Source organism: Zosterops lateralis (assembly GCF_965231275.1).
Source record: "Zosterops lateralis genome assembly, chromosome: 4".
Taxonomy (NCBI): domain Eukaryota; kingdom Metazoa; phylum Chordata; class Aves; order Passeriformes; family Zosteropidae; genus Zosterops; species Zosterops lateralis.
Window position 1 is genome coordinate 34,429,182 of NC_139765.1, and position 26,824 is coordinate 34,456,005.

Genomic DNA, 26,824 nt, shown 5'->3' on the forward strand with positions numbered 1-26,824 from the left:
GCTCAAATAAATACAACATACATCAGTGGAGTTTTTTTCATCTTAATTAGTTCCTTGCCTTTTTACAAGTCCTTTTATTCACCTGTGTGAGGATCTTGAGTCTCAAATCAGAAGTAAAACTGGTAGCCTACATTGTTTCATGCTTGGGTTAATACCTCTCCAGTAACCTCTCCTGCACTGAAGGGTGGTATCTTGCCTGTTAGTAAGTTTTGCTATCATTTCACTGATACTTTAGAAAGGGAAGGGAAATCCTTAATATTGATTTTTATTTTTTATGCTTGTTTATCTGTCTTTGGCTTTCAGTTGGAAGACAAAAACAGACAGCTGCAAGAGCGTCTTGAGCTGGCTGAGCAGAAGCTGCAGCAGACGATGAGGAAAGCTGAAACCTTACCTGAAGTGGAGGCTGAACTGGCTCAGAGAATTGCAGCTTTGACTAAGGTACTGAGAAACAGGCTCACTCCAGAAGCCCCATTATTTAACACTGATTTTCAGCCTGATTCCTCACCTCAAGGATGAAACAAAGGCAGCATCGAGCTGATTTGAAAGAAGAAAATGTTTTTTGATAAGTATGTGCAGGAGAAAGATTTTAATGCTGTGTTTGTAATTCTTAGCATTTTGATGACAGGGAAAGCAGTTAATTGTAAATTAGCCTAGGCTATATTTACAAAAGAGTCATGTATTTCTAATACAATTAAGCATTACTTACTCTAGGAGAACTCATTTTACTGTGCAAGAGTTTCTAATTTAAGGGTAGGCAGTGAGGGAATTCCCTTTCCCACAGGTACTTATTCTGGATGTTTTCATATACCGTGTATATAAACAACACCTAGTTTTATTGCAGTAAATGCTATAAAATCAAATCCTGGTGGCAGGTGGGATCATTTGTGCAACACAAATGAAAACAACTTCTGGTACATGTTTACAATGTTTCCTTTGAATAATTCTTTGTATCATGTATCTGCAAAGAAAAATATAGAACTCTGACTGGATTTCAAACTTTTTTCTCTGATAAATTTATCATATGGCTACTTTCTTACAGAGAAATAAGAAGATAAAGATGAATTTTTGTTAGCGTGCTTTTTATATTTGGTCTCTAATGCTTTTAGGTGTGCATGAAGTTAATGCTATAGCTCAAGTATCAGCTTCATAAAGATATGTTTTACTCTTCAGTTTAAGATTTACTCATTGTCTCTTAAAATTAGACAAAGAAAAATGCATTTAAGAGACTGTATTATATATCATTCTGATTTATCTAAGCTTTCCTTTCTCTATTGCCAAGGAATGCTTTTATTTATGTGCTGAGCTGTTTTTAAATTTGATGGACTTTTTGCAGTTCCTATGTTTTCCATTTTTAGTGAAACCTTAAATGCTGAGCAGCTCATTAATAAAGTCTGATTTTTAAGTAATTTAGTTAAGCAGAAGAAACAAAGAAAGGAAGGCTTTTGGGGGAATTTGTGTAGGTTTTGGTTTTTTTTTATTAAGGCAAGATCATTATTCAGTAATCAAGGGTTTGTACTGTCACTTTAGGTTTGTATGAATGGGTGTGAATCTGAAAGAAAGACTGAAAATTGGGGGAGGTGGCGGGGGGAGGAAGGCAAGAAGAATCAGCAAAAAGAGCTACACGAAAAACCAAATAAATTTCATTGGATTTTAATAAAAACTCAGGTGCACAGAAGAGCAATCCCTTGGCATTTTAACTTCTTTTTTCCCAATTGTTTCTGATTCAGCAAATAATCATATATTCTAATGCCCTCAGTAGTTTAAAAATACTGTTTTCTATTTTAAGAGGATTTTTCCTGAATAAGTTCTCCTGCAATTAGCCACCAGTAAGTATTTGGCAGTCTCAAGCATGTCTTTTCTTGCAACTGCATTTTTCCTTGAACATTTATTAATGACAAAAAAATTGTAAGAAGAAAACCCATTTCAACCATGCAAGAACACTCAGGGACTTCCATGAGATACTGTTGTTATTGTGACCATAAAGCTGCAATATACATCTCCGTTTGTCTTCTTACATTATTTCATGGGATGTGGTTAGAGAGCTGTGAACAGAGCTGATGCTCCACCCCATTTCACTTTAATGTACTTTATCAAAGTTTTTGCCAAGCAGGAAATCTGAGGAATAGGTTATAATGCTGGTTCTGTTCATTTCTCAGTGATTACATGAAAAACTGAAGACATGTATTTCAGTTAAAATTGTGCTGCCTTGGAATATATGACATGAAAAAGAATGTCATAATTTGTCCAATAGGCTAAATAGGCCTGTGGCCTATGTGTCTTATATACAATTTCTTTGCAAACTCTAGAGCTTATTAAAATGCTGCTTTGACAGCTCTGAAGTTTAAAGTCCATTACTTTTCATGGATCACATAAATGAGGCTGTGAACCAAGGACACTGTAATCACTGCAGCTTACTTAAGTAGTTTTAAGTTAGCTATCTGGTGTGCTCTTACATGTGGCCAGCTATTCACTGACAACTGCAAGTCCTGCCTGAGAGGCTGAATAATGCTTAATTAACTTTGCCTTAGTTGGGCTTTATGCCAACATAGATGCTGTGTGTAGGGCTCAAATTATGTGGCTGCAGAATCCCCAAGGCCTGCCTACCTGAGCTGTGTGATCACTGCAGTGATTATGTAGACCAAGTAAATGAGGAGCCACCAAATCAGCTACTGTTTCTACACTAAAACAAAAAAATTAAAACTGATTCTCCTTCCTTTAGTATTATCTCAGTCAAAGTGGCTTCTCTGAGATTAATGGGGTTACAATCATATGGAAGAGGTGAGTTAAGCCTAACATGCTTTATATGTATTTTAAAGTAAAGTAATATGGGTTATCTGCTTCGCTGTGGGTAAAATATAAGACCAATAACTCATATGTGGAGATAAGCCAGAACAAATATGTTCTGGATTTGGCCATGATTATTTGCCACCCCCACCCCACCCTTGTAGATTTAAAAGGTGCATGTTGCAGTTCTGCATTCAACTTTTTTAATATTCTTGCTCATAATAAATCCAGGCTGGGATTCTGCAAATGAAGGATATAAATTGTGATCCTTCTATTGTGTCAGTTTTTAAAATTAGTTGGTTTTCCATTTTTTTATGTATATAAGCTAGTGATATCTCTTTCTGCTACTTTTCCATGCCCAAACTAGTCGATAAAGGAGTGAACTTCCAAAAATTTGGACTATACAGTGAACTTGGATAAGTACCCATAAATTTACCTGAATCATTTGAACTTTTCTTTGGCTTCGTTTTCACTGTGTTCTGCCCATTGGGTGAGCAACTGGAGGGTTAGTCAGCCTCTGGCAGACTAACCTGGAAGAGCATGATCCCATACACTGTGCTGTCCTGCCTGGCCATCACACTGGTACCTGTCTGGTCATGACAAGTAGCACAGCTCTCAGCATGTATCCCAAGATTTAGATTTCCATGACTCATTGAGCCACCTTCTACTCACTCTCACAGTATTGGTCTGTTTGCCTGTCCAGGAGAAGAGGCAGTTCCTAGCAGAGAGACCCTCCCTCCTGTATTAACCTTCCTTTATCCCAGAAAATGTTTCTTTTCCTCCAAAGGGGCAGACACAGGAGCATCCAGAATCTTCAGATTCTGTCAAACAGTTTCTCCTTGCATGTGTTCAAGGAGAGGTCTAGTAAGGCCAGCCAACATCCACCTACTTCCATTCACTCACTCCCACTAGCAGTCCTTCACCCCCGTGGTGTTTGTGCAGCAGAGGTACCAAGTCACTTCTCTGATCACAAGACAGCAGTCAGCATTTTACACCATCATTCCTGTATGCAGGTCACCACAAATACCAGCTATGCTTTTCAGCTGCATTAGAGAAGCACTGAGATGGAGAAGAGGAAACCATATCATAATAAACCACATTTAGCATAGTAACACCTTCAGTTAATTTTAAAGGTGATAAAAAATGACTCGAGAGTTGGAGGCAAGTGGGACATTAATGTTTGTTTTGTGTCAGTGTGGAGATGTGGTTTGCTTTAAAAAGGGAAGAAGTTGAAAAAGGAGAATGCCTACCATGAAAAAGATGCAAAGAGGGGAAAGAAGTTCCCCTGAAAGGAGTGGACGTAGTTAATACAGAAACTTCTCTGAGAACAAGAGAGAGAGAAAATATGATGTGTTAACAGGAGAAGGAAGTTGGTAAATCCTCTTTACTAGCCTAGAGGGAAAAAAAAATCTTTGAAGGGGAGGAAAGCCAAAGAAAAATTCACATTTACAACACATACAACATGTCTTCTCAAAACTACCCCTCTCATTTTGTTTCTCTTTTCTTGGGAGATTTTGCCCTGATAGGAGGAGGAAATGAAAGAAGCAAATTTGACAAAGCTAAATTGAAGGAGCTGCTTACTAAACTTTGGAGGTACAGAAGGTAGTGGGAAAACAAAGGAGGGGAAAGCAAGTGTGTCCATGTAGTGACTGAAAGGTTGGAGTTTAGCAAAAAGGGACACCTGAGCCAATTCATTTTGTCACATTGGTAACAGGTTAGATGTGAACAAGTAGCTGATTACTTTGTGAAATGTTGCAACTCTGTCACCGTGATCACCTATTTACACCTTCAACTTCATATCTCAGTTCAATAATGCCCTCTTTCTTTGTGAATAACACCCTTATTACAAGGATAGACTTGTATCTTAAAGCATAAGATGCTAGTAGAGAATCTAGGGAGTGCAGCTGTTCAAAAGTCAAGGTCTCAAAACTGGGGAAATCATTTATACCATTAGAAAAGTTTACATTTGTTCCTGCAACTCAGAACAAAAAAAAAAAAAATCTGGCACCTATATTATACAAGTGATTTCTGCATCTGAATTTGGATTTCTTTCTTTTCAACTAAGATGCAAACCCCCAGAAAATGTGCAGTGCCATCAGTAACAGATGATGTGAAAGCAACATCTTTTTTGTGGGCGCATTAGCAGCAGGAGCAGCAGCAGAGTTTTAACAGGGTTAGAGATCACACAAGCTGCTTTGGTATTCCCTCAATGCAGAGTTTTCCTGGCTGTTACTACCTTGTGCTGGCTATTCCATGGTATAGAGTGCAAAGTGAACATTAAGACTCATGCTGTTCTCGTAGGGGTTAGACATCATTAGTTTTTGTCCATACATTTCTAATCCAGTTTAAGACGCATGATCTCTCAAGTCTATTTATAACTGAATGTTCTGGCTAAATACTTTAAATGTTAGTTGCTGAATACTACACAATGAGTCTTATTAATCCTCCTGCACAGAGTAGGAGAAAACAGGCATGCATGTCTTACATTGAAGAAAGAATATAGGGTAAGGTCTGCCAAGCAAGTAGTCATGTAAGCTCTAATTTACAGTTTGTAACTCAATTAATTCCTAGTAAAACAAGTTTGAAGAAGTCCAGATTTTCTTTAGGAATCTCAAGAGTCCCCAGTGGTCTGTGCTGTCTCATGCGTGCCTAAAATTCTGCTACGGAAGCATGACAAGCACTGGTGGCTCAGTCTCTGGCTTGTGCCTGAAACCGCAAGGCTGAGATGGACACATTCAGTATCTTTATGGAAGGCTGAAAAGTCTCACAAAGAGCTTATTCCTTATAATCCGTGGGTCTGACTAACACACATGAACAACAAAAAGGTGTAACTGCCACTGGTATAGCAATCCTAAGAGCATGGCCTGGGGAAGTCCTTAGTGAAGGATTCACAAATCCTTTACCTAATAGCTGACTTGCTACAGGTGATTTTTTATTTGGAGGGGTCTCTTTGTGACCTGGTGAGGAGCCTTCCTCGATGTAAAGAATGATGGGAGATGTTGAAACCCTCATTTTGGGAGTATGTTCCAGCTGGGGACACAGGTTACTGAAGCTCTTTGTCTGCAGGTGGGTTTCTGCAAGTCAGAGAAGATAGAAGTATGTACATGTTTCTGCCTGCTTTTTTGATTCCCATCCCTGCTGCAGGGGGCTGCGTCTGCAGCTGGCACAGAATAACCAGTGGTTAAAATCACTTAGCAGCTTTAGAGCCCAGAGTAGATATGAAGTCTGTGCACCTGTGCTTGGTCTCTGCCAGACAAGCACTTGAGCCTAATTATTAAATATCTTGGCTATAAAATAATTTGATCCTTTTAGAATAGTAGATAATAACACTTTCAGAACAAATGGTACATAAAGGAAACATAAAATATTCTAATACATTTGCACTGTTTACAGTAATGACATGTGTTTGATTCTAAGGCATATTTAATTTTAATTAACTTTCAAGTTTCTCTGTTCTACCAAAGAGATGTAAAGGTAGCACATACCTCGCTGAATTATCAAAACAGCAGGAAGTTCTGAAATAATGAGTAGCTATAAGAATCTTAAGAGAATATCAGAATAGCAGTCCACTAATAAAGCTTATAAGGAGTTTAATTTTGTAGGAAGGTGCCCCCCGTGGGTTCTATATCTCCCTCTATGAAAATAGCTTCAAAAGGAAGTAGAATTACTTAAGTCTTCTCAGAGCTTTGGTGATTTCAAGTCATCTCATGACCCTTGGAAATGCATGAAGGCATGGCATTGAACTAGTGATGCATCCAGGACTCAAAAAGGGGAAAATTCTATTCTCTACAGAGCAGGATAAAATTTGGTCCGTCACTCTGTGGAAAGATGTCTGTTCTGCACTCACAGGGACTTAACTTTTTCAACCCTATCTTTCTAATTACCCACTTGGGAGAGGAAGCAGTGCCCTAGCACTAGTGTGCTGGAACTGACAAGTAAAATGGAGAGATAAATTAAAGAAGATCATAGAAGTATTGTTGCTGATCTAAGTTGTAATAAACAGACAAAATAGTTTCAGCTAATAAATAAGTTGAAGCACATCACAATATGCCTGCTTCATGATCAGAAACAAGAATTGTACTTGTAAATGAGTTTAATTACATTCTCCCTTAAATTTTTCAAGAATCTGAGTTTCATGAATGTATTATGAAAAGAATACTAGTGATTTTCAAAGTTAAGCAGTATTATTGTATTTATACAAACCAGAGTTTTATGGGGATGTTTTCCTATCAAAAGCTGCAGTTTATCTGTATACATTACTAGATCACACGAGTGCTTTCTGTATGAACTTTAGGTCCTGATAATACTACTGAGTTTAAGTTATGGGTAATTTTAAGTTATTATTAACATCTGGCAATACTCTGATACCTATTCCTAATTTATCTGATAAATCATTAGTAGATAAGCACATGAAAAATAGTCTCACAAAAACACAGCTGTAAAATTAGTATTTCTTGTGCGTATTAAAGTTTGATCATCTAAAGATGGAGTTCAGATCTCTTTGAGAGAGGGTAAATCTGACAGAGTGAAATAGAGTTTGACAAGCACGAGCTCACAACTCAGTCATCAGTAGCACTCTCTATGCCTTATGCACATTCCTGTTTCCATAGCGACAAAACCAATATAGCATTTCCCTTTTTTAAACAGCTTTTTTAGTTTTTGAATAACAACATAGACTTGTTTGATATGACAATAACATGAATATTCATGTTTTGCCAGAAATGACCTAATTAAGGTCAGCTTCTGTCAGAAATAGTAATGAATCTTCGGTTGGATTACCATTTCTATACTCAGTAATAACTTTTCATTATTATTAATGAATTTTTATTTTTAGGTTCTTCTTTTATCTGATGACCTTGATCTTCCAAAGAGATCCACCAGGGTGGATCTTTTCAAAGGGATGAAAACTATATTGTTTATTTGGATGAAGGGCCTTATGTAGCGTATTCTAAAGTGGAATATGAAAGCTTGAGCCTTGTCTCTTTTGACATTCTTTCTGTTTTCTAGAAATTAGGGAATGTACCATGACATTGCATAGTGGTGTAACTGACTGATCCATTATGTAGTATTTATGCATTGTTTTCATTCCTAGAGAATTGTAGAAGAATAAAACAGGAATTTCTGATGTTGGCCTCTGAGAGCCTGGTCTTTGTGTTTGGTTTACCAAAATTTAAAAAAAAAAAAAAAAAAAAAAAAAAAAAAAAAAAAAAAAAAAACCACCAACATTTGATTAGACAGTATCGCTTTGAATCCACTCTGTAGTAATGTGTCATCAGCCAGCCATCACTAACCTTGAACCTCCATGTGTAGGTTGATAGCTTCTTTAGCATTCCATTATTTTCAGTTTTTCCACATCAACTGCATCTTATTCACCAAGTATCAGTGTAGTTTATTCCATGTAAAATCTGTCAGTTAAAAGTTTAAATTTTCAGTCACACTTTTCTTTTAAGCATTCTGTGCTGTGTTCTGTTCAGTGTCAGTGTCTTTAGTTCTGATTTTTCAATTTTGTCCCTCTCCTTTTCCTTGACTTGTTAGTCTGATCCAACCTCTTCTACCTCATCTGATGATTATCAATATGTTATGGAAGCTAAACTACAAGAAATGATCTCCATACGTAGGAAGGTAGTCCTACTGGACTTTACTTTCTATTGCTGAATAGAATCCATCTGATTTGTTTTCATTTTTTTAAACTTTTGGTTTTTAATTGATAATCAACCATCGTGCAGTTCAGTGCTTCAGGAGCTTACAATTTTACGATGGCAGGTTTGTGTTCAAACCATGCACAGTCTGCATGTTACATTTGGCTGATTTCATTGCTCATAAATAACTCCAATGTTTTGCTGATGCTTGGATGTAACAGGCCTTTGTAGCTGACACATTTCAAGCAATGCTGTTCAGCTGCCTGTTTAAATAAAGTTTATTTTTGGAAAACTAAGTTTGCAGTTAGTAGTAGCTTGCTTTATGTTTTGTTTAAACTTTACTGAGATAAAAACTTCCAAAGATACCTAAATTACAGAAAGAGTCTCTCTATATTTTTTTACAGGCAGAAGAAAGGCATGGAAACATTGAGGAACGTATGAGACACTTAGAAGCTCAACTTGAAGAGAAGAATCAGGAACTTCAAAGAGTACGTGTATTGCAAACAACTTACATGCACTTTTCATTTGCCAGTGTAGGATTGCATTATGTACTCCAGCACCCAAAACTACCTAATTGTAAATGTTTTGTTTGTAGCAGTGATGGCAACATCTTTCTACTTTACTTCACTATCTTAATACACTAATTTACATCCAGTTGCAGAGTTGAAAACATTCTGCTGTTACAAAAATGGATGTGCATAAGTCAGTAACTGTAATTACATTTCCTGTGGAATTCTTTTAGATAGTTACAGTTACCACTTTTTCTTTAATTTTTTAATGATCTAAATCTCTACTGGGTCATTTTGGACCCTACCAATCTGTCTCATCTATTCTACATTAAAGGCAAGGCAAAGAGAAAAAATGAATGAGGAGCACAACAAAAGATTATCGGATACTGTAGACAGACTTTTGACAGAATCCAATGAGCGCCTGCAGCTACACTTAAAAGAGAGAATGGCAGCACTTGAAGAAAAGGTACAGTACAAACAGCAGTATAAAGTTTAGCTAAATAAAGATTTCTCATATGTTCTACTTTTATCGGGATGGAGGTGTCATACTGGTTTTGTATTACCGATTATTGTCACAAATGTGGTCCAGCTTACACTTTTGACTCTTAGTTCAAGAGTGGGCTCAAGTGTCTTCCCAGAAATGCTATGAATATGGCTGAAAAATTTGAGTCACATGTTTATCAGCCTGATGAAGAGATTGTGAAGGACCAGGGCATGATGGGCTGCATGAGGCAGTGAGAGGAAGTGGATGAGAACAGAGGAATGACCAGTTTTAGATGTGCCGTCGTTTCAGTGTTTTAACCTGCTGGTTTCACCTCGAAGCCACTGACCTTTGTATTTGCCCTTTTTAATCTCTCCCTCTTCTACTTCACCTCCTGTATGATCTGAGGGGAATCTTTCAGCATTTTTCAGAAGGGTATTTCAGAACTTCTCAGATTATGCACTTTTGGTTTATATCATTGAAGCAAAACTTGGTATGGAGCGAGAAACAGGCTTGCCAAAAGAAGTTGGGAGAATTCATTGTGTAAGGATAAAGCTGCTCAGTTGAATCAAGATACAAAGTTTTTGCTGATCTAGAAGACACATGCTCCTACATGATTGAATTCTTGCAGCATTTAAAATTTAGTATATAATCCAACTGAAGCATTAAAAAAGTTAAATTTTGAAGTCTAACATATATGAACGTTGTAAATGTGTACATGTATATAGTGATGTCTGATACTTTTACATATCTTTAAGTTCTTCCTTGCTTATTTTTTTCTCTTCTTTTTATTTCTAGAATGTTTTGATTCAAGAATCTGAAAGTTTCAGGAAAAATCTGGAAGAGTCCTTACATGATAAGGTACTGTAAAATACTGTGATTTTATCTGGTTTTATCAAAATATGTAGAATTATTTGGAAATATGTATATGGAATATTAATTGTCCAGCTATCATGAAAAATCTTCCTGACATACATGAGAATTCCTTTAATCACCTAGATGCAATAAACAGCCTTAGAAGGTCTCTGACAGTTATTCTTAGCTAAGTTCATGGTTGATATCCTAGCCTCAGGAAGTCAATACCAAAATTCATATTGGTTTCACTGGCTCTGGAGTTTTTCTTCTATCAGTTTTACTTCCCCAAAAGTCTTACTTAACAGAGGTGTATGCATAACTGGTTGCACTTTCATAGTGAAGAATGTAATTTTTTGATTTGAGGCAATTCTGAATAAGTGCAGTGGCATTATGCTAAATATAGGTGAAAGTGACCTTTCTTCATTCCTTCCAAATTAACCCCTAATGCTGTTTAGAGAATCAGTCAAATTGATTATAAATATTTCTTCCAATCCCAGATACTAGGATTTTGTTTTGAAGTTTTTCCTGCCTTGAGTGCACTAGGGTACACAAATACATTTGCATTCAGATTCACAGAAGTGTTTTTGCAATGTATTAAATCCTTGTAAAAGCAATTGTATAGAATTTTTAAAATATAGCTACATTCTATAATAATATAAATGTATCATATAGAATCAAAAATCAAGACCTTTGAGAAAAATAACAAAAGAGTATCTGTTAAAAAAAAAATCATCTACATTTTAGGTAACCTGTAGAGAAAGGCAGCAAGATTAAAGTACCCAAAAGGACAACTTGTTTCAGTGCCTCACCATCCTCACCATAAAGAATTTCTTCCTGATATCTAAAACCTACCCTCTTTCATTTGAAGGCATTATCCCTTGTCCTATCACTACATGTTCTGACCCCAGAGCTTCAGTGTCCCCCTTTGAAGGGATTATTTGTTCCACTTTGATGAGGAAACTGATGAAGCAATTTCAGATAGATGGACATAACACCAGATACTAATAATCTCTAAGTAACTGGCAAGTGTTACCAACAGAATATCAGTCATCTCAGTAATTCTGTTCAATCAACATTTTAAAAATACTCCAATACTATTACAGTAATTATATATTAATAATTCAGTAATAATACTCACTGAAATGGATATTAGTTATAGATAATATTATTTATAGATACATTATTTATAGATACATATATTATAGACATTATTTATAGATATAGAGGATCCTTATCCTTCCTAGCTTTTTGCAATACTAAACATTTTAAACTCTAGAAAGAATATTCTTATATTTTCCCATGTTTGTTCTTAATTTTTTTTAAATTCTTTGATTTTACTTTATTAGTAGATAAAAATTATTTGTAGAATTTGGGAACAGTGATGTTTTCCCTAGTGGTAGCTGTAAATGGTGGGGGTTTTTTAGTTAGTTCCAAAAATCCAGTTTTGTGGCAAATTGTCATTTTTTGCCAGCAACACCTTATACTAGAGTAAAATCAACTCAACAAGAGTGAGACATATAGCTGCAGTTTGAGTCATCTAAAATGCAGTTCTCTCTAAGTCTGTGTTTCTGTCAGTAAATATAAAGGCCAGTATGCAATCCCATAGTATCATAAAATCACATAGGCTGGAAAAGATGATCTTGGAGATCGTTGAGTGCAGCTGTTAGTCTTGGTCTCTATAGGGCGAGTGGTGAGTCCCATGATGAACTGTGCCGGGCTTTATAGTAGGAAAAAAATAAGTTTCAAGGACAAACTCATCCTTCCAACACTTCCAGACAATGTTAAAACAGCAGAGTTCTGTGCCACCTCCTCTTGATTTGTACATCTCGTTAGCAGTAGTGAGACTTTAGAGCTTGCTTTTCTTATTAGAGTAAGCATTACATTTAGCATATCATTGCTTACTTGTTTAACTTTATGAGAACAATGTCTCATAAAACAAATCTATTTCGTATCACAAGTATATCTTGCTCTTCTTATTTCCAGGAAAGACTTGCTGAAGAAATTGAGAAACTGAGGTCTGAACTGGATCAAATGAAACTGAGGGCTGGTTCTTTGATCGAACCCACCTTGTCAAGGTAATATTTTGTGACAAAAGTTTTCTCAGTCTAAGTTGAAATAGGCATAAATGTAAATGGCAAGCATTTACTACAGGGATATGTCCAAACCACACATAATGTGGTCATGTATTTTTTTTTTAAATGTGAAATCTGTGCAGTTGTTATTATTACTGTTACTTTTCACTCTTTTCATAGGTAAACAGGGCTTTATATCAGTGAGTATACACTGAAATATTAAAGAGACTAATGAAAGTCTTTTAAATTATGAAATGTTTTGAAAAGTATATCCAAATACACTTTTTTTCCCTCAGATAGATCTTAAAAATAAATTAGAAACAACCCACTTTGATGCTGAAACTGATCAGCATTATTTATGATCCTATTTATTCTATAAATAGTATTTTTTTCTTTATTATCAAGGCATAACTCAGCTGTACTTAGTATGTAACAAAAGTCCACAGAACTTCAGCTGAATATGAAGACATTATTCAGAGACATCTGAAAACATCATAACAGGACATTTAACATTGTGCCTCTTTTTGATTGAAAATCCATATGGGAAGAATAGTGAGATAAATGCCATAAAAATAACTACTAACAGCTGAAAAGAATTTATCATTCCAGAAAGTCCTTCTTGCTTAAAAGTGTGCCTTGAGATTAAATTGTTGCTTTATTGATAATTGCATGTGCTTTTTTCATAACAAGCAACAAGTTAGTTTTTAAAACCTGTCAGCACACCTGCCAGACAAAACTCATGGACCAAGACTAAATTGAGAACACTGTATTCATCTAAAGTTACTCTTGTTCAATAGGTTGGGGTTTTTTCCATCAACTATTGCCTGCCCATTAAAGTTCTCAGAAATTTTTCTTAGTACCTGGACATAGCTTTTCCCTCATCCTTATATTTTTTCTTGGAATAATATTTTTCTATATGTAGAGAAGTTTAAGTCAGTGAAATTCAGGATGTGATGCTTTTAACTTTTTGAATTTTTATTCCCTTGCGAATGTGACTACAGGCACACAACGTGGTTTTTTTTGAAAGGGCTTGCAGGGACACAGGCTATTGAGCTGCTGCAGCAGCAGCTTTGGTTTTGGAGTAGGCACTCTTGGTGAACAGCAGCTTTTCTTGCTGGGTAGATGAATATCATTAGCTTGTGCTCTGTAAACAGGAGCTGATTAGCCCTTCTCAAAGGGCTGTTTGAACTTGATAAGCTATCTAAATATCATGGGAATTTGGCAGATTCCGCTAAACAGTAGACTTTCCCTTATGTAACCTCACCTCATGAAGCTCTCAGCTCTCTCAGGCATAGCAAGCTCTGAGCATTAAATACTTCCTATTCTCAGCCTATATTCAATTCTGAATTGGCTGCAGTTTGTGCTTTAAGTAAAATAATGAAGCTGGTCAGCAGATTAATATCTACAGCTAGAGATCAGAACCTGGATTGTTTCTTTTGTAATGCCAACCTGCTTCACAACTGCCAAATATTATTGATTATGAGAACAAAGTTCTATTGAGACAATTACTGTACACAGACGATAAAAACAGTCACTGTCCTATGGGGTTTTTTGTTACATTTCACTTTTTTACTGTGATCATGCTATTCATCTATTTTTATGTGGAGATTGCTGATGTGTTAAGAAACATTAATTTTTCAAGTCTATATTTCTGTGGTTGAATTCTCAAATGGTGCAATGGAGCCTTTGCTCTTTCACCTTGTTTTCACAGCCCATGGTTAGGATGCTTTTATTGCACCATGCAGTGAACTTCTGGTGCTACTGTTGGACTAAGGGCAAAGAGGTTAAGGGACCACTGTTCATAAACAAGAAAAGAGGTGCTGAAGTCATCCTGTATAAGCCTTACCACATTACATTATCCCAAGACTTACCAGGGCTATAGGAAAAAATTGGGTGTTAAAGCACTGAAAGTGTCATCAAATAAAGATTAGTAATTCCCAAACAATGCTAAATAGCACAGTTCACTAATATTTTCATAATGCAGAGCACAGACATACAGCAGGAAAACTTTAATCGATATGCTCACTCATGAACATGTAACATGCTTAGAGTAACCTCAGGCATATTTATGAATGTACAGGATAATACATTCAGCTGCCATTTCTAATTATCCTGAAATGTGCATTTTCTTGTTAAAATTTTGGACAATAAATTTTTCTATGCATAGCTTTCATTAAAAAATAAGCAATCTGAGGTTTTATTATTTGTTTCTTCCTAATTTTCTCATACAGTTATTTTAATTTTTGACTTTTAAATTACATTTTCTGATGTGGTTTTCTCATTTAGTATGTGATACATAAACATTTGTTTGAACAAAGAAATCTGTGTTGCTAGACTGAAAGTCATTGGATTGTTGTTGTTATTCCTGCTACTCTCTCAGTCCATTTATGTAATTCTGTTTATAGACCTCATCTGGACACATCAACAGAGCTGAGGTACTCAGTGGGGTCACTGGTGGATAGCCAGTCTGACTATCGATCAACTAAAGTGATAAGGCGACCTAGAAGAGGCCGGATGGGAGTACGCAGAGATGAACCAAAGGTCAATCCCCAATTTTTTCTTATATATTTCCTGATAAGAGAATGTATTTGAAGCTGTCAGGCTTATCGTTTGTGGAGTTTTCTTCCAGGAAGAAAACAACAGCAGAAAAACAGCCCACCTAACAAGAAAATACAACCCAGCGAGCAGGGTCTTTTCTATACCAACTCAGAGAACTATTGTACAAAATAACTGCAGAAAATGTTGAAGTTTAGGCATCAAAGTTCAAATATACTTTATTATTTGTCTGTCCAGAGTGTCTTTTTGTATAAATTTTCGTTATAGTAATTGTGTACCTAAATTGCAATTATGTGAAAATACTTCATGCTATTTGCTGTAATGTTGCGAGCATTAATGGAGAGCTAATAATTGAATAAGTATTTTGAAGTATTAGTTGCTTTCGTTTCCCTTTTTTTTTTTTTTAAGTTTGCCTTGGAATTTTTCTGTGACATAAGCCATATATGTCCTTATTCCTGCTCAGGTAAAGTCACTTGGTGATCATGAGTGGAATAGGACTCAGCAGATGGGCGTTCTGAGCAGTCACCACTTTGAGAGCGACACCGAGATGTCAGACATTGATGATGACGACAGAGAAACACTGTTCAGCTCCATGGACCTGCTGTCACCAAGCGGCCACTCCGATGCCCAGACTCTGGCCATGATGCTTCAGGAGCAGCTAGATGCAATCAATAAAGAAATCAGGTATATAGCCTGAACCAGCTGCGATGCACTCATGGTTACAGCTTCAAGCTTCCTTTAGTGCTTGAGTTCAGGTACCATTCATGGCAGTTAGAAACAACTTGTTCATGTAGAGGATTGATAATGTGTCTGCTTTCTAGAGGAGAGTATTGATTGTGTGAAGATAACAACAGTCTTTCTTTCCTAACCACAGAAATTTCTTTCAAAAAACTCCAAGTGAAAAACTGTTGGCCAGTGGAAGTAAGTTAAGAGGAGGCTAACACATGGCAGATTTCACAGATTACTGTTCACAGTCCTCTTTTCAAGATCTTTTTCACTGCTATGCATGACTCCACTTGCTCAGTAATAACCTCCTATCAGAAATATTTTATTTCAGTGCTCTTCATGCTTTCTTCTGGCAATTATCCCTATGTTAAATTTTTTAAGACATGGTTTTGATTTTCTCTGTAGACACAGAATATGATTTTTCATGCTCCAAGCTGGATTCTAATGCTTGGAAATAGATAATGAATAGAATATGTCTTAATAATATCAGTTAAATTTAATGAAGTGGTAGAGAATCAAATGACATGTTTTAATTAAGTGATTTATAAATTAAACCATATTGCTTTAAACTAAAGCATTCTTACATGTTTTTGAGTAAGGACAACTTTAAAAAACTTGGTATATGAAAAAAAATCCTCTCATTTGCAATTGTTCTCCTAGAAGGAGATTAAGGAAATGTTAGAAATACGTTCAAAACAAAACAGACTGATTTGGCAAAAGATAATCATTCTCTGATCAAGGTAACTTTAAAGAGAGAACTCTGTTGGAATATTTTGAATTTGAGTAATTTTTCTGTTCAGGGAAAAACCTTTTATTATAAATCTGGAGCTTTGCATTTTTTGCTGTCCCGGAATGTGTTTGTTCAGGTAGGATTACACTGTTTTCTCAAACCTTTTCCTACACCTCTCAAGGTACAAAGTCAAAGAGATATTTTGGTGTTGGGTAGGTAAATCTCTTAAAAACAGTGTACATAAAAGAAAGAACCTTATCCATGTTTTCTCTTATTACAAAGAAGTCAGCACTGTGGCCAGTTCAGGAAGCTGTAGATGCAACATTAATATTTGTTTTTAAGCAATACTGCTCTTTTATCAATTTAACAATGCAGTACAGGGTTTTCACATGGAACAGTACTTGCAGGTGACATAGTGAGATATTATTTGTGCTACCCAGATTCAGATCACTCTTATACTTAACTCAGCGTCTTGACTCAGATGTTAGGTGCAGTTTTACCTCAAAAGGGGAGCAAGGGTGCACTTTTTATACAGCCATTTTAACTGGAAGTCTACTGAGAGTAGTTTATTTCCTCAATTGCTAATCTTGTACTGGAATGCAGGCTTTTATTATCATAGGAACTATTATTAAAGGACCAGGTAGTAATTTTGTAATTTTATTATATGGTTCAGGAAAATCATTCTACAAGGATAGTCTTATAAACTCCACTGCATTTCATGTTTTCTTGGTTTGTTTTTTTTTTTTTTTTTTTTTTTTCTCTAATTGACAAATACTGTAAGGGTCTATCGAATTTTTTGAGATATCAAAAAAGATTAAAAATGTATTTTGCCTTAGATTTGTTCTACTATACAAGATGATTCAGGATTTAGATTACTAAAATGAAAAATGTCATAATTCAAAATATTATTGGCCTTTAAGTTTCTTCCCTGCATTTTTTCAAAAAGAACTGTAGATGTTTTATACAAATTCTGAAATGATTGTTCAGGAAGATTTATTACAGCACAGGAGTTTTTAGGTTTCTATTTTCAATATATTATGGTTTTATGTATTGTACTTGCTTCATTTCACTCAGAAAAGTCTGGTTCACAGTTTCAGCCTCCCTAGACTTCATATTCTCTCATCTAACATTGATCCCTCATAATTTTTCCTCCTCTTTGCAAAAAAGACTACTCCTAGCACAGGTTTATGGGCAAAGGACTTATAAACAAATATTTTATTTTCAAGAATTTTTTCCATTCTAGGTGCAATCACAATTGCAAAACAAAACTAAAAAGCCCAATGGAAGCATCCTGTTGAGGTGATAGATGCTTAAGAAGCTTATATTGCTTGCTGACGAGAAAGCAATTTTAATGAAATTCACTTAAAAACACCAGGCTTTAAAATCATCTATCATTTTTTCATCAAATTGTAGGGGTAAAACAGAAAAACAGACAATTTGTTTTGCGTGTTCTCTTGTTTTATTAATATGGATTATTTTAGCAATTCCCTTCTTAAAGACACAATTTCATTTGATTCTTAACTTTGTGATCTAGCAAAAGATAATCAGATGAAGCCAACGTAAGCTTGGAATTAGTTATCTATGGTAAATCGGATTGTTAAACCCCCTGCCCAATTCTACCTCCTTTGCAAAGGAACCAGTGTTCCTGAAATGTCATACATCAAGTCTTGCTGTTTGACACATTCTTCAAACAGGTTTTGAGGATGGAGGAGTTGAGAAAAATAATTTGATAACTGGTGATTAAGAAAATAATGTTGGAAAAGGGCATTTTTTAATTATATATGATATTCATCTTTGTTTGCTCTTACTTTCAAATCTCATCTGAAATGAAATGGTTTCTAGTTTTGCTCTGGGGATATGAAGAGGCAAATACAAGAGTGTTCTTTTCCTTAATCAGATTAATCCAAGAAGAGAAAGAGTCAACAGAATTGCGTGCTGAAGAGATAGAGAACAGAGTGGCCAGTGTGAGTCTGGAAGGCTTAAATCTAGCCAGAGTCCACCAAGGTACCTCCATTACTGGCTCAGTGACAGCATCGTCACTTGCAAGCTCATCTCCTCCCAGTGGACACTCAACTCCCAAGCTCACCCCTCGCAGTCCAGCCAGGGAGATGGACAGAATGGGGGTTATGACGCTGGTAAGAAACCTTATGACAGTATTTGATGTGATATTTCTTGTATTGAGTACTTAATATTTTCACTCTGTGACTGGCTCATCTCTCTAATTCTTCATTCACATCTTCATCATCCATACAGATAGCAAATTCTCTAGGATATAGACATTTGGTGTCTTTGGACTTTGTTATAGTGGTTTTGAGCATTGCAGGATTCACTTGGGGCATAGTGATAGACCGAAGGCCTTCAGCACGGAGTCATGGAATCAACAAGAAACAGAACTGATCATTGGAATTACTTGTATGTAGAAAATGTTTACTAATGGAAATTTAAGACATTCCACAACTTCTTATATGTGATAATTTGGGTATACATTTATATTTGTTATACTCTTTTTGTACTTGCAGGACTTTTATGAATTTTTCATGACCATATATCACACATAATGAAATAAATTCTTTGATTTCCACTAATTCATTTAACTGATATATTTCAATATTACAGGTGGCTCACACATAGACAGCAAGCCACCATGAAATTACTGTGCAAATAATTTCTAACATTGCTGTATCTTTGAGGACATATTCAAAAATATCTGGTTCAATTTGGAAAGGGATTTGCAAGGAATTTAATTTTGATCCTAGACTAAAAGAAACAGTACATCTGTCAACTATCTGAAGATAGTATTCATCTACATATTAAAGATGTACAAATCTGATACTGATCTGAGCACAGATGCAGGGTTCAGTGTGAGCTACAAACCAGTTTGGAGCTAAGGTGATGTTGTGGTTTGAAAGCAAAATGAGTGAGAGGCTCCAAGTCAGAGATACAATTTAATAAGAAGAAAGGTAAAAAGGTAAAAAATAAAATAAAATAAATGCCATAACACAAAGGACCACTGACAGAGTCAGAATACAACCTGAGCAGGATGGTGGAAGCAGTCCAGATGAGGTGGTCTTCCTGAAGCAGTGATCCTGTAGAAAGGTCTGGTAGCTCTAGTCCTCTGGGAATCCAGTAGGTAAGGGCTACTTTTGCTGTTCCAAATCCCAGATTATATCCAGGTGAGAATGCTTGGCTCCTCCCCCTGGGTGGAGCATCTCACGATGGGATGAGTGTGAAGTGGGTCCTTGATGGCCCATTAAACAGAGATAACTCCTGGAGGGAGTTATCTGTGAGTCATGGGCAAGGCATTGATGGGCCATTAGCAGAAGACAGCCCTACACTAGAGTACTGCCCCACTTGGTTTCAGCAGTTCATGAAGATGGTGATAGAATAAATACTTTGTGTACATCCCACACTACAACCTAGGACAGGTGAGTTAATCCCTTTAAGTACTGGGAGAGAATCAAAGCAGCCCACTCTGCTGATCTCATGCAGGGAATAGAATAAGGTATGCATAAGCCCATTTTTTTATTTGCTTTTTCTCTGATAATCATAATGTCACCAATGTCCCCTTGTGGTCTATTCCTGGGAGGCAGTAGCACTGATTCCCTGTGGAGTCCTTCCTAACAGAAAAAGTTGCTAAGAGCAGCTGTAAATGAAGCCTGGCCTTTCATTCTTCTCAGCTGGGAGTAGGGGCTTTTGCTGATGATCATCTAGCCAAGTATTCCCAGGACAACTGTTCACACCCACCTCTGCTCCTCCCAGTTTAGCATGGTGTTTGCTGCCACCTTGGGATCTGAGGTCAGAAGGGAGGAGATCCGGGCAGGCAGTCATAACTTATTCTCTGCTGCCCCAAGTTCCCACTGCTGAACAGCAGAAACGAAAATATTAATTGCACAGGTCATTGTGGAGGAGGTGAGTGTGCAGGCTGCTGTGCTGCCACCTGCTTCATCAAAGCAGCACCTTGCCAAATGCACAGTCTGGTTCCCTTTCCCCAGCCATTCAAAGTAAGCAGCTGGCTGTGGGTAAATGGCAATGGTTGAACTGCCCCACCAGCAGAAACCTGTCCTGCCTGGTTGGCGGGATTTGAAAGCTCTAGCTTTGGATCAGTAGGTTAATCAAATTCAAACCTGAAATGACAGCATAGCCTCTGCAATTCAGGTTGCCGTGGTCTCACTGGCATCCAGCTCTAACTGTCCTAAAACTCGGTTTGGATTTGCCTGTCTGACTTGCAGTTGAACTCTTGACTTACCATAAGCAGTAGAAGCATTCCCCCATAATGTGCTCAGCAGCACAGCCCACAACTTTGCTCAACTTCATCAACTATTTCAGGACATTTCTGCCCTGCAGGAGTTCAGTGTTAAATATCACTTCCTTGCTGACCAGGAACAGACACTAGTCTGTCAGACATCCTCTGAGTGAAACATTAAGTTGGGAAGAAGTTTGTAGAAGCCTGATTTCTAGAGTTCAAATTGCCAAAGGACCCTGTATTGGTTGGCTGGAGAAGCAGGACTGCATGAGTTTCCACAGCCTGGGTCCATGGAGTAAATAAATTCTGCAAAGTATCTTCAGCTTTTCTTAAATGAATGAGACATCTACCAAAAATAAAAATGCAAAAGGAGTTGAACAAGACCCATTCTAGCAGTCTTCTACTGCCAAGTAATACTGCAGAAGATATGTGAATATGTATTAATTTCCTGAAAATGCCAGTCATTTTTTCAGGCATGGTATTTGGTGATGATATTTTGTGGTTTTACTTGGTGGGACACCAAGTAAATATAATATTTGATAAAACTTAAAAAGAAAAAATTTCTGTTGGGGATAATGTAAGTACTTGTATGAAAACTCAAAAAAAAAAAAGTGATACTACAGGCTTGAAATGTCCAATTCTTTGCTAAGTTTATGAAATTGAAGAAGAGTGTTTCTTTAGGGGAAAAAAAAAAAAAAAAATCTGCTTTCCCAGAAATTTTTCAGGAGTTATTGTATGTTATTGCATCAAGTATATAATTAATATATAATATGGAAAGTATTAAATTAATCTTTGCTTCCCACTTCATGAATGTGAGAACAACAAATGTGAGTCATTTTTTATGATTCAATAATATTTATTAATCATGATTTTTTGTTGTTGTTGTCTCTTTTGTTACCAATCTAAGCCAAGCGACCTAAGGAAGCATCGGAGAAAGGTATGATACTGGGTTTTTTTAATGTTTGGGAAAGCACATTTATCATATTCCTCTGGTATTTAGGTAACTAAGTCTTTGCTGGGGTCTGTTGCCAGCAACTGCATCCGTTCATCTCCTTTTCGTTCAATGCCTCAACATAATAATTTTAATCCTACCTGGAAAGGCTTCCAGGGGTCACAGCTAAACCACAGAATCAAGGCCCACCAGTGATAACTTGGAGTAGCAGTCTCAGCAGTACAAAATTAAAGGAATACTTATTTTTAAAGAAGTATGGACACAAAAGAATTACCTTCAAATGTATTTTGACCACTTTCTTACTGGATAGATTCCTTGAAAACTTCTGGAGCAATGTAAAATTGTTTACAGAACTGGCACTGATGATGAGATTCCATGACAGAAGATGGTATTTAAGATAAATCATTGTATGCTCTGACAAAATTCCTTTTTGTCCATGCCTATTGTCAAGCATACTGACTATTCTGGTAACATGCTGTGAAGAAAGTGGTTATGTTTTTGCCTGTATTTTCTTTCTCTCTTACATCCCTAAGAAACTTAGTTAACCTGAATAATCCTGTTTAATGCACTTACACCTGAAATTGGGTCTTCATATTTAGACCTTCAGTGGATCAACCTGCTCAGCATAAAGGGAATGAACTTCTTCTACAAGCATGATCTCGTTTCTTTCAAATATGTCCTTTAAGCTGCCATATTTAGGCACTTGTTTTTCCCAATAACATATTTATAAAAAAAAAGAACTCTTAAAATTTACTCAAAAAATTGCTCTTGAAATTTTACATGCTTCAGTCCACTTGACAATTTCATGCACCGTGTGTTTAAACATTCTTGAAAAGTTAATATGCTCTCATTGGAGTCTCTCTCCACTAGATTGCAGTAGTTGAAGAAGATGGGCGTGAAGATAAGGCCACAATCAAATGTGAAACTTCTCCTCCTCCAACACCCAGAGCTATCAGGATGACTCATACCCTTCCTTCTTCATACCACAATGATGCCAGAAGGTAACATGTTTGTAACATGGACCTGTACTTCACAGTATACCACATATTATTGTTTTCAAATCATGTTGTTTAACTATTCCAAAATGACCTGATTCTTCAGAAAGAAGATTTCTTCTCTGTTTCTCATGTCATGAGAGAAATCCTTGCCCGTTGTCTGTTACATGACCCTGAAAATGTTTATCAATGCTAAAGTACATGCTAGGTATTTCTGTTTTGAGGTACAGTATTGATGACTACTGGAAGCAGCAATGCTACAAATCCTAGAAATAAAATCAGAATGCGGACTACTGTATTTTTTATAAGTTGTTCTTAGCAAAGTAAAAATATTTATTTTTCAGCCTTGCCTAACAGAGAAAGTGTGGTCTTCTGTTGCTCTATATGTTGCCAAATAATTTAAAGATGTGATTGTTTCACTTGTTGGGAGATCATTACTAAATTATAACCAATTAATTTATTTGCAGAGCTGCTCAGAAGAAAATAAAAGCGTTGACATGTTATCTACTCTATTTCTTTATTATAATTTTGCAGTAGTTTGCCTGCTTCCCTGGAGCCAGACAGCATTGGTCTTGGCAGTGTCAGCAGCAGTCAGGACTCCCTGCACAAAGCTCCCAAGAAGAAAGGAATCAAGTCTTCAATAGGACGATTGTTTGGTAAAAAAGAGAAGGCTCGACTTGGACAGCTGAGTAAGGAATTAGTGTAACAAGCTAAGGTCACCTTTTCACTGCCATTTTTCCATTTTTTTTTTTTTTTCCAGTTTCCAATTTGCTCATTTTTCTGTTTTGTCTGGCACGTCTTTCCCATTAAATTTCTTTGCTATCAGCAATTACATTTGTTGAGAGTTTGCCATGACCGTAATATAAATGAAAGGAGAGTTCAGGCACAAATTACTGAAGTAATCTTCTTCACTGAACCTTGTGCTTCAATAGTCTGTTGAATTAAGGTAGAAGTGGTAACACTGTATTCTTGAATAACCACATAAATAGGAGGTGAGAAGTTAATAAGCAATAAATGGCTATTAATGATGTACCTATGTGATACAGAAGGTCCTTGCAACTAAGCGTAGCTGCTTTTCAGATTTCAGTGTGTCAATAGATGCCCTCTAGTGCCTATAGCTGAATGTCCTCAGAATAACTCTTTAGTTATGCTGCTCACAGCAGTGCTTAGCTTTTTTCCTACTTCTGCCCTTTTCCCCTGCCAAGACTATTTAATTCCATTTAATTAATGGAAAAAAAATTCCTCTGCCTATTTTTATAGGATACATCTATATGAACACATGCCAACATGAGTATCAAATTGGAATAAATGTGTCAATAAAATTGAAATACTGTCTTTTTCCTAGTCATGCAGATGTCACATAATACAAATTTGTGAGGCACTAAATTTTACTGCCATGGTGACCATGTAACACTTGTAAAAGAATTTTAAGGCCTTGCAGTAATTGTAAACACTTAAGCAGCAAGCATAAGCCTGAAATTAAAACCCTGCATTTGTATTGCAATGAGTCCTTATCACAACTAATAAACCCATTGTTCAAGTAGTACAGAATAAAATGAAAAGTAGAACTAAGGTCAAAGTACCAGAGTAAAATTGTAAAATGAAACATTCTTCATTCATACTCCTACCTTTCTCCTCTCTGGATGTGAAAACCATGTATTTTTAAAAAAAAAACCCAACAAACTAATTTCAGTTTGTAATCTGAATTCCCTTTTTTTTTTTTTTTCTCACTATGGAAAGAATAAAACTTATTTATTCAATCTTTTAAATGAGAATATATAAAAAATCTTTCAAATATGCCTGTATGCTACCATCCGCACTGATGGATAATTTTTTACCTTTAGACTGCATCTAAAGTTAGACTTTATAAATTCACATTTATATTCCATATAATCCTTTTTATTGATACTGATGGTTTTATGAATAATAATCTACAATTTATCAGTAAGTCAGGAACATAGAGGACAAAGATGCAATAAATGTGTTGGTCTTCCCTGCAGCTCTCTGGAATGGGGAACCAAAATGAAAAAATGGCTTCAAAGACTATCCCAGGAACAATGAAATCTGGCAATAGATAATTTCCTAATACCCACCGTGATTAATAATACATGCATTGTAGAATTTGATTGAGTCCATTTGTAATTCCCCATCCTAGGTCATGAAATTGCTAAAAGATTTTAGTGATTTGCAATTATATGATTTTTTTGGACTTCCATCCTTTATTTCAACATCAGAGATTTCAGTACAATTTACATTTGAATTAAGCAAACTAGTTTTACTAGCATTTATAAAACAAACAGTAACACTGTTACCTAACCAAAAGGTAGGAGCAAATTATTTTTCAGAAATTAAAAAGCCATTGAGCAGCTGGATTGCAGGTAGTTTTTCTCATCATGAGTTTCAACATGTCAAAAGAAAACCATTTATTGAATGGCTGTTTCCATTCAATGGCAGTATCATAGAATCATAGACTATCCTGAGTTGCAAGAGACAATAAATTTTAGAGAGCAGCAGTCCTGGCAGTACTCGACTCAATTTCACAACTGATGTGCTATCTATGCAGCTGCATAATTAGGAGTTCTATTTGTGGTAAGATACCATATCTCAGAAATTTATATAGAAAGTCCTATTGGACTATATGGCACTGCAAAATATTTTATGGTTTTCATAACCTAAATTTCTATTGCAAAATCAGTAAAATAATGTACTTTATTTGCTTGCTTAAATTAAACACTCTAACTTAATATAGACATATGCTTCTTACATTTTTAATATGGAAAATACCTATTCTTCAAAATCACATATTTATATATTCCTATTTAAGAAACAGTATTGAAACCTCCAGACTTGTATTACTAGCTTCAACAGAGCCATACTATTACCCAAAATATTTTCTTGCTCTGTGTCTCTTGCAAAACTCTGAAATTAATCCTTTTAATCTCTTAAACTTGCCAGAATTTTGTTATTTTATTAGTTCATAACTTTACCTTCTCTCCTAAACCATTAGCATTATTTTTCCCAGCCAAATTCATGCTTTAGGAGATCTTTCTTAGAACTGAGATGTGAGATTTCTAGATTCTTTAAGTTTTCTCTGTTTTTGAAGAAGAAAAAAGGAATGCTACAGGAAGCACAAGTGGACTTTCCTTCTTTCCTTCTTTCCTTCTTTTCTTCTTTTCCAGTCTTCTCTCACTTGACAAACACCACATTAGACACTTATTAATTCTTCTCATGTTACATTTTAAATATTCTAGACCTTAAACCAAAGAATACATTCCAGGCATTTTTAGAGTTGCCCAAGCAAGCTGATCTGCATGGTGAATGGAAAGGTCAGCTTGTTAGGAAACATTTATTGTGACCACAGCCAATACAAAAGTATTTGGAGAATGGAGAAATGCATTATGCCCAAACTACTCTCCAGTCTATAACGAGCCCTCATTGCACAGCACTCATACTGTCTCTATCTTGAGAGAGGGCTGCTCTCTCAAGAAAATGTGGTATGTTGATTTTTTGCTGAATGAAAAATGTAATCCAGAGGCAGCAAGAAGCACTTAATGAGATTCTATAAGACTTGGACAGGCAGACGAAATAGAAAAGTAATATGTTCATGTTTTCTGCATATGTGAGATGCATTTACATCATTCTCATTTTGAGACTTGCAGAAGTAGTGTCCTTTTTTAATAAAATAAAAATCTGTCTAGACAAACAGGAGTGTTTAAACAGCACCTCTTAAAAAAAAATCTTAAACCCAAGCTTTTCTAAGTTTATGTCATAGGCATGGTGCAGTAGTAGGTTTTGTTCTCACTTGATTGAGGTACACGTAAATCCAACCTGTAAAAGGCTGTGGCACTATTTCACTACGTAACATTTCTGAATTATTTTATTATTAAAATCAACATATCGAGACAGAAATATTTTAATTTATTTTGTGCTTTTTTATTATGCCAGTGTCCACTATGCAATTGTTCACTATCCATTAGTTGTGAAATAAGAAATAGCCATTTTCAAACAGAGTCAATCATCAACATTTTACCGTATTGTTGTCTTCTTTCTTGTGCCACTTTCACACCTTCCAGAGTGGAGCACAGGGGAAAGGCAGCCTCCAAAGGAGTGCTGCAGTGCCTCTGTCTGTACATATCCAAGTGGGAGAGGACAGTGTGGAGCCAGAGCCAGGAGACTGCACTGAGCTCCATGAGCAGGTCCCCTTTTCTTCAATCAGGGTAGCAATAAAAAAGTCAGACCATTTTCCACTTCTGCACTGGGAGTCATGTCAGTGGCCATTTGA

The 26,824-nt window shown here is 36.1% G+C and overlaps 1 protein-coding gene across 3 annotated transcripts in view; it reads left to right on the plus strand.

The window, feature by feature from the left end:
• PPFIA2 (PTPRF interacting protein alpha 2) overlaps nucleotides 1–26,824 on the plus strand; it is a 296,559-nt gene that overhangs the window by 233,404 nt on the left and 36,331 nt on the right. Inside the window, exons 10-21 of one of the 3 annotated variants that reach the window (XM_083859151.1) lie at nucleotides 304–438; nucleotides 8,320–8,406; nucleotides 8,828–8,911; nucleotides 9,267–9,398; nucleotides 10,212–10,274; nucleotides 12,252–12,343; nucleotides 14,746–14,881; nucleotides 15,360–15,580; nucleotides 18,250–18,487; nucleotides 21,503–21,532; nucleotides 22,418–22,548; nucleotides 23,077–23,231. In XM_083859151.1, coding sequence (XP_083715277.1) covers nucleotides 304–438; nucleotides 8,320–8,406; nucleotides 8,828–8,911; nucleotides 9,267–9,398; nucleotides 10,212–10,274; nucleotides 12,252–12,343; nucleotides 14,746–14,881; nucleotides 15,360–15,580; nucleotides 18,250–18,487; nucleotides 21,503–21,532; nucleotides 22,418–22,548; nucleotides 23,077–23,231 — 1,504 coding nt within the window. Of the gene's footprint in view, nucleotides 1–303; nucleotides 439–8,319; nucleotides 8,407–8,827; nucleotides 8,918–9,266; nucleotides 9,399–10,211; nucleotides 10,275–12,251; nucleotides 12,344–14,745; nucleotides 14,882–15,359; nucleotides 15,581–18,249; nucleotides 18,488–21,502; nucleotides 21,533–22,417; nucleotides 22,549–23,076; nucleotides 23,232–26,824 lie in introns of those variants that run through there. The other 2 variants (XM_083859152.1, XM_083859153.1) reach the window with 2 other exon arrangements.